Source organism: Coccinella septempunctata, chromosome 4, assembly GCF_907165205.1.
Source record: "Coccinella septempunctata chromosome 4, icCocSept1.1, whole genome shotgun sequence".
NCBI classification, from domain to species: domain Eukaryota; kingdom Metazoa; phylum Arthropoda; class Insecta; order Coleoptera; family Coccinellidae; genus Coccinella; species Coccinella septempunctata.
Genome location: NC_058192.1, coordinates 35923487 through 35938855, shown reverse-complemented (window position 1 = coordinate 35938855; position 15369 = coordinate 35923487). Strand labels below are relative to the sequence as shown.

The 15369-nt window shown below is 36.2% G+C and overlaps 1 protein-coding gene across 3 annotated transcripts in view; it reads right to left on the bottom strand.

Annotated features, from left to right (window-relative positions):
* LOC123312449 (PHD finger protein 20) overlaps nucleotides 1-15369 on the bottom strand; it is a 134891-nt gene that overhangs the window by 86823 nt on the left and 32699 nt on the right. For 2 of the 3 annotated variants that reach the window (XM_044896893.1, XM_044896891.1), the window contains exon 3: nucleotides 5497-5562. The exons of the other annotated variant lie outside the window; for it this stretch is intronic. In XM_044896893.1, coding sequence (XP_044752828.1) covers nucleotides 5497-5562 — 66 coding nt within the window. The remainder of the gene's footprint in view (nucleotides 1-5496; nucleotides 5563-15369) is intronic. 3 annotated transcript variants of the gene reach the window in all.

The window sequence follows — 15369 nt, the reverse complement described above, 5'->3', positions numbered from 1 at the left end:
TGATTTACAAAATGAGATATGCTGGATATTCAATGAAACTGTGCAAGTTGATTAGGAATTATTTGAGGAACAGAAGATTCTACGTGAAAGTGGAAGGAGAAAACTCCACAACCAGATATATGGAAGCAGGGGTGCCTCAAGGGTCAGTACTTGGGCCGTTACTGTATAACATATATATTCACGATATACCAAAATCTCCAAGGACTATGCTGACACTATATGCCGACGACACAGAAATCGCAATGCGACATCGCAAGCCAGAAATTATAGAAGGAATGTTACAAGAAGCTATAGATGAAATAAATGACTGGTGTATTAAATGGAAAATAAAACTCAACGGACAAAAGAGCCAAGCGATATTACTGCAGAAGAGGAGACTAAGAACTACAACAAATCTAGAGGTAGATGGAGAAGAAATCGAATGGAAAAACGAAGCAAAATATCTAGGTATCACCCTAGACAAAGGTCTAACATGGAGAAGCCATATCAAACAAGCCGTTGACAAAACCAAGGCATATGCTCTACCCGCTGATAGGTAGAAAGAGCCACATGTCAAATGAGACAAAATTGAAAATAATCAAAGCCGTTGCTAGACCGCAACTGACTTATGGATCAGTTGCTTGGGGATTCGCGGCAAAGAGCCATATACAAAGAATTCAGGCAACAGAAAACAAGCTACTACGATGTGCCATAGATGCGCCTTGGTTTGTCAGGAACAAACAGATATATCGAGATTTGAAGTGGGAAACCATCACCGAATTTATGAAGAGGAAAGCTGAAAAGTTATTCGAAACAGCGAAGGAACATCCAAACGAAGAACTCAGGAGACTAGTGGACTACGATCCGGAGGAAGACAGAAGAAGAATGAGAATTTACAAAAGGAGACCGAGAGATCAATCGAGGAGAGATTCAAATGAGTACGACAACTTATTAAAACTATACTAAGAAGAGATATCCGAAATGGACGAACATGAAAACCCTAGCACGACAATGTGCAAGAAGAAATCAACCGATTAAGGGATAAATGGTTTATAGGCAAATGCCCGGAACCAACAAAAAGCAGGTTAGGTTTAGTGGGTCGCGAACTCGGTAGAGTGAGTAACCCCACAGTGTTCCCTAGAAATGGGTTCCTCTGGGCGAGAGATAGAGCCCCGTGTTTTCACGGTCGCAGATTCCCCCTGCTATAAAAAAAAAAAGGTGACTCATTATCTGACTTCAAACCTGTCGTCAGTGGAGTGCCGCAGGGTTCTGTTTTGGGTCCTATCCTGTTTTTGGCGTACATATCAGACCTGCCCTGGTTGTTCTTGTCCTTCTGCTCCCAATATGCTGATGACATCAAGCTCTTTTATGATGCACGCTTTCCTCAGATTCTCCAAAATGACTTGATCCAAGTGGCTTCTTCCTTTGAACGTGGACAAGTGTGGGGTTATTCACCTTGGGAGACTCAATCCACGAAATCGATACATCATTGATGGCAAATATCTGGAGTCCACTACGCAGCATAACGATCTCGGGCTGTTGATCACTGAGGATCTGTCCTGGTCAGCCCATGTTAGCAGTATATCCTCTAATTGCAGTAAAATTTTGTACTTAATAAGAAAAGTCTTTCCTAGATGCTCAGTCGATACATGCAGGCAGCTTTACATCACCTACGTTCGACCAATACTGGAACACGCTGGCCCTGCATGGTTTCCTGATCTGATCTCTGACCGACAGCGTTTGGAGGGTGTACAGCGTTCTGCGACGCGGATTCCTTTCGGGAGAATTCGCCCTTCTTATGAGGATAGACTTAAAATTTTTAAGCTTGACTTGTTTAGTGATCGTAGAATGCGTGGTGATCTTATAGTGACTTACCGGATTCTGCATGGTTTTATTGGTGGCAACCTGGACAACAAATCAACTTCGCGGCTACCAATACAAGCTTTACCATGAAGTGTTCCGAACTCGTGCGAGACAGTTTTTTCTACCGAATCGCGTGTTCGCGGAGTGGAACTCGCTACCAGCCAGTATTGTTTGCGCTGAGAGTGCAAACTCTTTTAAAAACAGACTAGACTCATTGTAGTTTTTATGTGCATAGGATTGCTGAATTTTGTTTTTATATTTTTGTTTTGTTTTTATCTTCTGAAGTGTCATTTATTTTCATTTTGTATGAGATTTATAGGATACGGCCTCTTCTCTGTTTTTCTTCATAATAATAATAATAATAATAAAATTAATTTCAGTCAAAATTCAAATAAAAAACAACTTTGGCAATTAATACTACCCTTTCGAACTAGAAGTCAACGAAAATATTTAGTGGATGACCTTTTGAAAGAGCATGGGCATGATGTTCTTAGATTACCCCCATACCATTGTCAGTATAATCCTATTGAAATGGCCTGGGCGTTCTCTAAGAACTTCTACAACAAGAACATAAATTCTCTTCCCTATTCCAAAGATATGGTTTTGAATTTATGGACTTTAGCTCTTTCAAAATGTACATCGGAAATGTGGAAAAATTTTTGTATGCATTGTGATAGGCTCATAACTGACGACTGGGCTAAATTTATGGGTAATCTCCCAATAGCAGATATTCCTCCATTCATTATTTCATTGGGAGAATCAGATTCTCCTGAGGATGAGTCTGATTCAATCGATGACCTAATGAATGTGGAATAATAATGTAGAGGAAATTTTGAGGTTGTCCATTCTGCTACAAAAGATGAAATATTTGAGGTATGTAAATATTTTAATTTGAATCTCTTTTTTAAAACTCCATAAAGTGAGGTGAATATACACACTGTTCAATGGAAATTATTATTCTCAGGTAACTACACCCTCAGTATACATCTGAAGCAAGTTTTGAAAAGTAATTGATCTCTCTGAATATCCATCGGCCAGACTACTAAGCACTTGTAAACGAGAATTCCAAAAATTTCAATAGGATCATCATTCATTGAGAATGTTGGAACTGAATGGAATGAAATAAAATCTCGCAATAGGGCAGAGGGAATGGCATTTTAACACTATATACATTCAAGAATGTTGGAACTGAATGGAATGAAATAAAATCTCGCAGTAGGGCAGAGGGAATGGAATTTTAACACTATATACATTCAAGAATGTTGGAACTGAATGGAATGAAATAAAATCTCGCAGTGGGGCGGAAGAAATGGCATTTTAGTACTATATACAGGGTGATTCCGGAGGAGACCGTCAGATTTTAGGTGAAGTATACACTAGTTAAGGCAGTTTCGAAACAATGTTTGGTTTATGGTTGGGGACCTTTAATGAGAGTCTACAGGGTGATTTGTCCGATTCGACCGATTTTTCTTTTATTCATAACTTTGGTATGGCTTGATCAATCATGATGAAATTTTCAGTGTAGAACAATATGATTATCTTCTTTCAATAATTCCAACACTTGTTCAAAAATACAGGGTGGGAAACGGCCTTACCTAAATCTGCTACAAATTGAGAATTTCTGTGTGCGAAAAACATTCTTATTGCGAGCTTGGTAAGGTGATGAATATCACGATTCTGAAGTGAACAATATCCTATTTCTCCAATGGTTTTATCGATGAAAAATTATTAATTATGGAAATGTTTTCGCTTCAGCAAAAAATACCATATTTAGTGTGCTTTCGACTGACATACCAACTTCTATTCTTGCTGCTTTTCATCTGCCATAATATCATGGCTAACAAGATAACAACGAAAAATTCCAAACCTTAAAATAATCCATTTTGAAGCTCTTCATGATTGAAAATTAAAGTAATTCTCATGGAAATCATGAATTCATCTTCAGAATCAAATGATCAAAATAACTCAAATGAATAAACTAAATTCTAATGTTACAGATTTCTGGAAATGAGCTCCTGTAAAGCAAACCAAATATAACTGCAATGATGTTCAGGAAATTCAATACGTAAACACGGCAGAGGGTCAAGTAGGGGGTGGTGAAAATGCAATTTTCTTGCCTAGGATCCTAAACGTGCCAGTGCTCCTGAAATTAGGTCGACTCACTTCATCGGGCTTGTATAAGTTTCCATACGTGTGCTATCAAAGTTTGTATACGAAAAAAATCCAATAACACCACTTCAATTCATTTCAAAATATTGTCATTGAATATCTCTCATGACGAATGTTCATCATACCGGGATCGTATAAGTTTTCAAATAGAAGTTTTGAGGTGTATAAATCGAAAAGATGACAAACCAAATTATCAAGCACTTCAACTGCAGCGTTGCCAAATTTTCGGACTAGATGGGTCGGTCAACTATGCGGAGACCGGAGCCGGGTCTGACAACGTCATTTTTGGACTGAAAAGTCGGTCGAGTATACCGTTCTGGGTCCGTATATCGCGAAATATTTTAATTTTCGTTACTGGTTACGAAATGTTAAATGGTTCAAAACCATTGAGTTTTAAAAAGTGTCACTTTATATGCCGAAATAAGAAAAAATAATATTTTCGTTTTAAAATATACATTATTCATATTGGGAAATTCGCATTAAGTCAGGTTAAATATAGAACACCAAGGTATCCGTACCTCCAAATAACCTATATTGCGCGATATGGCGGAATGTGTAGATGACGCGACGGATCAGATACACACAAAAATCTAACAAATACTTTTTTCCCAAGAAATCGTGCTCAACGTTTGTATACAAAAAATGCAGTGGTCTCTACCATGATTCAAGAGCAAGAAAACTTGTAAGTAAAAGTCGCCTTTCATTTATGGATGGATTGTACGTGAAATGCTACGATGTTGATTATCCTGGGTACAGTTTCGACAGGATCCCGGAAGCTGAAGTAGAGTTGAAATCTAACGAGTCAGTATATACTCGACTAAAGAAAGAAAACATTAACTGAGTTATCGAAACCAAATATTACTAGCAGAAGTGAATAACTTAAAAGATCTTCTGAATGAATATAAAGAAAATGAAGCGCCTAATAAATGAAATGGAGGATAAGAATTCAATGTTGAAGGAAAACAATCGATCGAATTTTCAAAAACGGACAATAACAAAAAAGGAGAGAAAGAGAGAGATGGCATTCCCAAACAGATACTGACAACACTGAAAAAACAGATGTCAGCGAATATCACGAAGAAAAATGTTACTTATAGCTAGCTAACAGGTGCATTTTCTCTTCAACAGGTGGCGTCATCATCCTCTATACCTATACGGACACCAGTTGTCGTTGATGGTGAAGATTCTATAACTGACAGTCACATAGCGAAACAATACAGACTAAACGATACACAATACGTCATTTACTTATGATTAAAAAAAAATGTTTGAAATATTAGCTAATTCATTCATTCCAGAAAACACTAGCACGTGGGAATTACTTTGAAATTTTCAGATATTACCTGTTGATGAGATCATAAATGATCAGTTTCGTTGTCCTGATTCGGCTCTATCTATCGATATCACATTACCACCTTATAAAACTGTCCAATTCAAGTTCTAGTCCCTATTATGAGCGAAATATTCGGAGATTTTTAAACTCACCTTGGCAGCCATTTTCTATCTTCCTCTGATGTTTTATCTCTGATTTCCTCTAGTACACCCTGTTCACTGAAGAAAAAATAAAATTATGTATGAAAAAATAGTCACATAATGAATCAAAAATTTTCGAGCACAGAATTCAAGAATCCATAAAAAGATTACATTTTAAAACTTTATAAACAATCATGCAGTAGCATCTTATATTATGTGAAATATCTCTACGCGGTATTTTTGAACATATAGACATTGAAATTTTTATCAATGCGGAGGGTAGAAACAGAATAAAATGACAGTACATTTACAAATGAGTTCATTATTTCCAAAATCTTTGAAATATTTCAATATTTAATCAATTCCGATTCCGTAACCACAACAATATTGTGGTATGACAACAATTACCAAAGCGCAGACATGAAATCAGGAGCTGCAGCTTTTGTGCACTTGTTGAAATTCATAGCCAGAGCAATAACGAATCTAAATACTAAACTACAGTTACAGTTTGTTGGACGCGTCCGTCGAATCCACCAAACCTACCACAGCGACCTATGCGGTCTCTTGTGTGAGAATAGAATATGAGAATATATTTATTGATCCTCTAGGCTAGCTCTGCTAAATAGGACAAGTCATAATAAAAATACAATGAAATATTGCTCAATATGAAATTACATTAAAAAAAATCCAGAACAAACAAAGGTATATAACAAACAGAATACACAATGTAGACAAATTACAAGTAAATAATGAGAGATCACATAACTTATAAAAGGTCACATAAATTTTACATATCGCGATCGATCAGAAAATCAGATACAGTATAATAACATTTCAACAAAAGGAAAATTTGTATGGCTTTTTTGAATTGGGTGCCAGTCAAGTCCTTGAATCTGTTAGGGAGGTGATGATAAAACTTAATTCCCTGATATACAGGAGATGACTGGTATTTTGATGTTCTGTGCTTCGGAATACATAGCATTTCGCCATGTCTGGTGTTATCGTCATGATGGCTAGAGAGCTTATTGATTTTGTGGACATTCTGTTTTGCGTTCATTAAGCACCTATACAAGTAAATACAAGGAACTGTGAGAATTTTGTGCTCAAGAAATATAGGTTTACAAGAGTCCCTTGGTTTCAGATGAAATATTAATTTTAGAATTCTCTTCTGACTGGACAAAAACTCTCTGGATCTCACTAGAACAGCCTCATAGAATGATATTATAATTAATATGTGTGTATGCTAGACTATGATAAATGTCTAGCAGAGTCGATATTGGGAAGCAGCTCTTAACTCTATTGATTGCAAAATATGATTTGCTCAATTTACTGCAAAATGTATCAATATGCTTGGCCCAAGTCAAGTTATGGTCAACATAAACCCCCAAAAACTTAACGTCAGTATCAGAAGTGACTCTTTCATCTAGGTGAAAAAACTGTAGCCTCTCGTCTGCCCTACAATAGCCAATCCTTAAACACAAACATTCAGTCTTTCCAACATTAACCATCAGCCATTAGTACGGCACCAGTCAACACCTCCTAGAAGAGAAGGCCAGAGCGCTCTGTTGAGAAAAGCTGTGACGTCACCACTCGAAGTGCACTCTATTGAAAGCGTGTCTGGTGCGTCGGCGCGGTGCGTCGGCGCGTGCCTGCTTGTTTATGTTTGTTTTGCGTCATTCAACCTGTTACTAAACCAGCGTGATAGCGTGAATAATTCTTATTGTATTTTAGTGCTTTTGTGATACATATTTGTTAGTACTTTTCAGTACTCAGTGAGAAAAAAATGCCCAATATGTGTTGTGTTCCGGGGTGTAGGGGAAATTATCGAAACGGGCCGAAAGTGCACGTTTTTAAGTTCCCATCGGATACGTGTTTACTTAAAAAGTGGATTTCCGCCATTCCTAGGCAAAATTTTGAACCATCCGTTTTCAGCAGAGTTTGTGAGAAACATTTTGGAGACGATAATTTCATCAAATCCACTTCAGCCAAGGATTCTAGAACTGGCCATACAGTAACAGTACCTCTGAAAATCCCTAGGTTAAGAAGAGATGCTGTTCCTACTCTGTTTCCAAACTGTCCTAAGTATTTATCGAAAGATATCAAGGTAAGGGTAAGTCGTGACGAAAAATTAGAACATTTTGAACAAGAGAATTTCGAAAAAGCTATAGCGGAAAGTAGAAAAGAATGGGAAATTAATAAGAAGTTGCATTCATATGAAGATTTTAAAACGTTCCTCAATGTTTTGAATAATTTCAAGCTGCCTAATTTATGGAATAAAATAGTTGATGAAGAAAAAGTTCTGTTATTTAGACTGAAATATTCACCAGGGCCTGTTATTACATATTCTGTTTTAGTTGATTCAAATTTGAAAGTACAAACGTTTTTATTAGGGGAGGAGATTAAAGTTTTTCTATATAATGATGAATCTAAAGTAACTCCCTTTAAATCAAATGATATTAATGAATTAGATATTTTACTAAGCCGAATAGATCAAGATATATCATCCGAGAGTACAGAGAACTCGACAGAGAATCAGAAAGATGGTATTCTGAAGCATACGTCGAATTTAATTGAATCTTTTATATCTCATAGATCATCAGTGGATTCGGAAGATGATTCGCATTTGAAGTCTTTGAATTTTGTTTCGGAACAACTGAAATTGCATACAATTTCCAAGGAACGGTATAGGTATTCGAAAAGTACAATGATTTTAGCTTCTGTACTGGTCACTATAAGTCCACATGCTTATAAATTTTTGAGAAATTTTGGAGTTCTCATATTACCCCATGTTAATACTATAAAATCTGTTTGCAGTACACTGTCAACTGATCCAACACCTGAAGAAAAAAAAGTTACCCTAACTTACGCGAAAAAAGTGTTTAAATTATTGGAGGACCATGAACGTTTCGTTCTTTTATTGATGGATGAAATTCACATCAAACCGTATTTGGATTATAAAGCCGGAAATATAGTTGGAACTGCATTCAATAATATTAATTTAGCTAATTCTGCCTTCGTGTTCATGATAACTAGCATAACATCGAGCTTCAAAGAAGTTGTTCATATTTGTCCAACATCTAAAGTAGATCACATTATGATTTTCGAATTGATAAGGTCTATTATAATTAAACTAGAAGAAATCGGTTATAGAGTTTTTTGTGTTATCAGTGATAATAATGCAGTCAACAGTAGAGCTATGAGTAACTTCGCGGATAACAAACAGCTCTCTATAGTATATTGCCATCCTTCTGATAAAACAAGACCTCTTTTTTATCTTTTTGATTCGGTACACTTGCTAAAATGCATTAGGAATAATTGGTTGAATTCTAAACCGGAAATGAAATTGTTTTACCCGGATTTCAAAACAGGCGTTGAAAAAATTGTTTCGTTCGAATGTTTGAGGAAGCTCCACCAGTTAGAGAATAATAAATTATTGAAATTTGGCTACTCTTTAAACCTAAAATCACTTTTTCCCTCGAATATAGAAAGACAAAATGTTTCATTGGCTTTAAAAATTTTCAATTCTTTCGTTGTAGAAGCCTTGTTATCAATTGGGTCTAAAATTGATCACGCAAAAGATACCGCCGATTTCCTTGACATTTTCATTAAGTGGTGGAAGATTGTCAACGTTAAAACTCCTTTCAAAGGAAAACGTTTGAATGACATCTATCAAGAGCCAGTTTTCGGTAATAATTTTCAGGCGGATCCTAAATTTATATTTTTAAATGAAATGATAAATTGGTTGGACCAATTTATCGAAATTTTCGAACAAAATTAACAGCACAGACACATACTGCTCTTAGCCATACATTATATGGAATGACGGAAATATTGAAATACTGCTTTACTGAACTGAAAATGAAATACGTTCTATTGGGAAAATTTCAAACTGATGAATTGGAAAACAGATTCGGTAAATATCGCCAACTCGCCGGAGGACAATACCATATTTCCATACGACAATTATATGAGGTAGAAAAAAGGCTTAGGGTTCAATCACTTCTCACTTTAAAGTCACAGGCATTCGGAAATATTGATATAAAAACATTTCATGATGATATTGATTTCCTTGACGAGAACCAAGATTTCACTGAATTCAACCCAAATGTCATTGTCGAAAACAGCGATATAGATAATGTTAGGGATGACATGCCTGTGATAACTTATCTAGCCGGGTATTGCTGTTATATTGTTCTCAGAAAACTTCAATGTGACAGATGTAAGGGAATATTGATTATCGATGATGAACTTATTGTTGAAGATAATTATCATCTCATAACAAATTTAAGCAGAGGACGATTGCTTTATCCCCAAGATATCGTGGTGCAAATAGTTTTATATTCATATATAATTTTCAATAAAATAATTCATGAATATGAGGAAACATTCCTTAAAATTCATAATAAGCGAGCATGTGTCATTCAATTCATTTCGAAATATATAAGTCAATATGAAATTTTAACTGAAAACCAATATTGTGAAACTCATTCCGCTGAAATAATTGTCAATATAATTATAAAATGCACTACAAATACGCTTTTGAAAAATTACTGCGGAAAGACTAATGACCGTCATGTTAAAATTTCCAATAAGAGAAAATTGAAAACCTTAGAAAATAAATGATCCGTCAGATGATGACTGGCATCCTCATAAAACCGAAAACCATAATAAAGTCACGTTTTCATTCAGTTATAATGTGAAACAATCGAGAAATCTGCACCGATCACACAAGCTCCGTTGTGTGAGATGCACTCCTGATGCTTACGTCACGCGGAAGCCCTGAGGCCTTCTCTTCTAGGAGGTGTTGCACCAGTACACAAAACAGTTCATCATGATTTCACATTTTTTCGATAATTCCGCAGGGCAGGGCGCTGAAATCGCTATTGAATTATTACGATAGCAGCTTTTAAATATTCGGGCAAATCATTGATGAAAATAATGAAAATCAAAGGCCCCAGCACGGAGCCTTGCGCACACAAATTTGTTTCAAACTCACTCGAGCAGGATTCTGCCACTCTCACACTTATTATTCTGTTCGACAGATAACTTCGTATCCACTCCAGGAAGTTGCCCCTGAAGTCGAGATTATATAACTTATCCGAAATAAATGGTATTGTCAAACAATCGAAAGCTCGCGATAAGTCAAAGAACAGACCTGCCGCATGGAGGCCTTTATCCAAACATTTATATACAACATTAATAAAGTCATATGCGGCTGACTGTGTTGAGCGACCCTTAGCCCGGGTGTCCACTGGAAGCGTATTCGACCGGCTACACGCTCACGCGAAACCAGCGTTTGTAGCCGCTACAAAACAGGCGGCGCGGCGCTACAGTGGTTGTCCACTGGAGGCGGCTTCGTGCGTTCAATTCAGTGTTGGAGCCGAAGGATCGTTCTCAATACAGTATGGCTTGTTGTTTGCGATGGCTGCAATTTTTATTACGACGCTTGATTTGGCTAGCGGATTTCATCAAATTGAAATGGATCCTGAAGACATACCGAAAACGGCATTTAATGTAGAAAATGGACATTATGAATTTTTGGGAATGGCACTTGTCTTGAAAAATGCTCCTTCAACTTTTTAACGCACTATGGATGTTTTTGAAGCCTTAGAAAATTGGTTGGTCTGTCTCGACGATATAATTATCTTTTCAACAACGTCATCTAAGACAGATAATGCACATCAGATGGTTCCACAAAGTTTCGAATGTAGAAGTCTTGCAACGCGCGAGTTGTACAACCATTGAGACTCAAGTAACGAGGGCCCGACTCAGATGGAGCGGCCACATTCTGAGGATGCAAGACATAAGACTCCCCAAAATAGCTCTGTATGGCGAATTGTCAGAGGGAGCCCGGAAACCAGGAGGCCAATATAAGCGTTTTAAGGATACATACATCAATCCCTAAAATCAATTAATGCCAATCATTAGCGTTAGACAGGTCACAGTGGAGATCTATGCACAGTTATAATGGAGACTCGAGAAGAATTCAGCGGCGGCCAGATCTGGTTGGAGACTATCCATGCCCGGAGTGTGGAAGGATCTGTAGGTCACGGTTGGGTCTCTGCAGTCACAGGAGGGCACACAGCCGCAATTAGCCCCAAGAAATTATAAGTCTGTTCTTTTTTATGTCTTTAGACATAGACATAGTAGATTAATTAATTATTGTTGAAAACTACACCATTCAAAGAGTTACGTGTTGATTTTAAGCATCACTAGAGTATGTTCTAACAGTCAGAAAAGTCAAAGTTGCAAGTTTTGAAATTTTAAACTCGCTCTTGACTTTTGCACAAAAAAGTTTATGCTGTCACATTTGCACTAAAAAGGTGTAAATGCGGATTATAATTGTGACACACTTTCACAAAGGCAAGAAAATTGCACTAAAGAGGCGTTTCTACAGTAGATATTGATCGAGTGATAAGGGGTATCTGTGACATTGAGTTTCATTAACACCAATCATTCTTTGAAAATAAGCTAATTTATTTGGACAAAAATATAAACTAGCAAAAACTAAATAAATCCAGGATTTTATTAATCTAGTAATAACGGTAATGAGCAGAAAATTTTATTTAGAAGTGTCACAATTACCTACGAGTCACAATTTGGCGAATATAGTGTAAGAAAAAAGTTTCAGATGTATCCGAATTCTTAAAGAGAGAAGTAGTATACATACCGTCTGTTCCGATATTCCTGAACAGTACTGTCAGTATTTCAGAGACGATGCCTATTGGCCCAGTCGTTCGAGTTCTATTGTTATTCGATTGCTGGCCAGTAAAACCAGCAATATCGGAACAGGCCCATAGTCACTCCGGAGGGAGTCAAATCAAACCCCGACAAAATTATAGATATTCAAAAGTATCCCCTACCATGTACAAATAAATAAGAAATAAAAGGAATTTTATATTTAATTGGTTACTACAGGAAATTTATTAGAGATTTTCCTGAAATTACCAAACCAAACCTCATGTTTGAAAAAGAAAGCAAAAATTGAGCACAGGCCCGGATCTAGGGGGGGACAAGCGGGCCGCTTGCTTAAGGGGGCGCCAAAATCAACCAGAGGTTAAAATTTTTTTTTTTAGTTTCTCGGAAAATATTAATTTCCTAGTGCTGAAATCGAAACTGTAGAATGGAAACATGATAAACTATCACTATGCCAAAAATCTTCAAAATCAATGAGGAATCAATTAACAGTATATGTATTATTCAGTCATCTCTAGGAATGATCGCCACACTTGAGTGAAATAGGTTAAAAGATAGGATATGTCTACAATGTGTCGCAAGCATAGAGCCAGTAATTTCTTTGCCTGGGGAATTCCCGACTCATCCCCATTTCATCTGGAACTAAGATTTCGGATTTTTTATGGACCATTACTTAAAAACTAATCCTTTCAGCAAAATTCTGTTCGCATATTCGTAATCTACGCCCTCGTTTTAGTAAATACACCAATATTGGTGGAAATGGCAGAGATCGAATTTTTTTTTCAAATTTTCCATACTGTATGAATTTTTTGAAAAATATTTTTGGTCTCCGATCGAAACCAAATTCGTACTGTACACTAATACGAGTGCGCAGAACACGAATATGCAAACAGATATTTTTTTAAAATTAAGTTTTCAAGTAATGGTTGATGGAAAATCGGAAATTTTGGACATTCGCGGAAAAATTATATAAAATCTGATCTGTTAGCGGTAGATGAATGAAGTGTGGTTTTTTCTATTCGCAAAGAACCAATCTATCACAAAAGAATCAGCATATGACTAGTGCTTTTTTTCTGGCTGCTACACCTCCTCAAAGTTGACCAATTTCTTCGAAATTCTGCACTAAAAATGATTTATTTCTCAAAATACTGATCCTACAAAAAATCAAATTGCATATTCGTGATCTATAACCTCGAATTAATAAGTAAAATGACCCGGGTCGATATATGTCGCTGAAAAAATTAATTTTCGTTCGGAATAATTTCGTTTGTAAAGCGCGCTTAAAAACGATAGGTGAGCTAGGGTTGCAAACGACATTCTTGTGAAAACAAACTTTTTTATTTTTCAAACGATTTCAACCCGAGTCATTTTTTCTACTAATTCGTGGTCGAAGATTACGAATGAGCAATTAGATTTTTCCTAAGATGAGTACTTTGGGAAAAATATAACTTTTAATGGAACAATGGGAAAAAAATAAGAGTGATTTTTTTCCTAAAGTACTCATTTTAGGAGAAATCTAATTGCATATTCGTAATCAACGACCTCGAATTAGTGAAAAAAATAACTCGGGTTGAAATCGCGATGACGAATATGCAATGATATGTTTCCTAAGAACCTTAGAGGGGGGTGTGCGCCATCATGAATTTTTGCCCCGGTCAGAAAAAATCGTAGATCCGGGCCTAATTGAGCATACCGTTTAATTCATCAATTGTATTGAATACTGTAAAAATGTATGAACCAATGAGCCTATTTTCCAATACCGTGATTTTTCGAAAGAAATTTTATCCAAAGACGCAGATCCTCTTGATATTGATATCAATGAGCAAATCATGAATAATTATAATGAGAAACATAAGGAAAAAACCCGAGAAATTTACAAGCAATTGAACGAAGCAAGGCGGAGCAAAAAGCAGTCAATTATGGCGAATCATAACGAAAAACGACAGGTGCCCCTAACATATTTTTAGAAGTAAGCTCCGCTTGAATACCAATGGACGACAACCAGCAATACAACCTTCATGTACAGACATTGAACTAACTTCTTTAGTTCAATGTGTACAGATGATCATGGGGGACTTAGAGAGCGTATTGTTTTAAAGTAAAACTCCCGATCGATGGTTAAGATCGATTCTATGGATGAAATCAACCAGATATAGAGGTTGTGGAGCTCGGTCTATTCTGCTGTAGTATTCGCTAGTATTAGATGCTCTACGAATACACCTTAGAAGTTTAGAAATGCTAGCTTGGAGCTAATAAAGAAGATTAAGAGGTTATTGTGTTATTACTTATGCCCCTTGTGTGTAGTAAGAATTTCCTAAATAACACGATAACTCCAACAGGTTAAAGTGGCCCAGTGCACGTTCCACTGTGCCTAAAAATAAACAAAAGAAAACGGTGAGAGTACAGGTGTTTGTTCACTTTGCTTTGATTAAACCACAAGGTGAGTTACAACTTTTACTTTATGTAAAAGCAATTAAGATGTTAGATGCTCTGCGAAAGAAATAACAGATGATTTCTTTTCGCTAAATATTTCGTGAAGTTGAATCTTCACAATTAAGATGTTAGATGCTCTACGAAAGAAATAATAGATGATTTCTTTTTGCTACATATTTCGTAAAGTTTAATCTTCACAATTGAGATGTTAGATGCACTTCGAAAGAAATAATAGATGATTTCTTTTCGCTATATATTTCGTGAAGTTGAATCTTTACAATTAAGATGTTAGATGCTTTGCGAAAGAAATAATAGATTATTTCTTTTTGCTACATATTTCGTGAAGTTGAATTCTTCACAATAAATATGTTGATGAATTTAGATGCTTAAAAATATGTATTAGAGGTTAAGTTGAATATTTCATCAAATAAGATGACTCTGTCGAATATTTCATCAAATTATGATGAATTTGTTCGAATATTGTAACGTTAAATATCATGAATTCCAGGCGGTAATTGAACGCCCCTGTAGGCTTCGAAACTAGGCAATTAATAAAACATCTTCAATCTAACAAAAAAAGTTGTCCTCAAGTCCTCACTTCCGTGCGCCATATGAGTTCGAGAATTTTCAATTGTATTCACGTCTTCTTCTGAAACAAGTGTTTGAAATTTGACATTCAAGTTTGTGAAATTATAATCACACGATTCTTTCGGATATTTTGAATTGTTGAATTCATTGAATTCTGTTGATTTAATT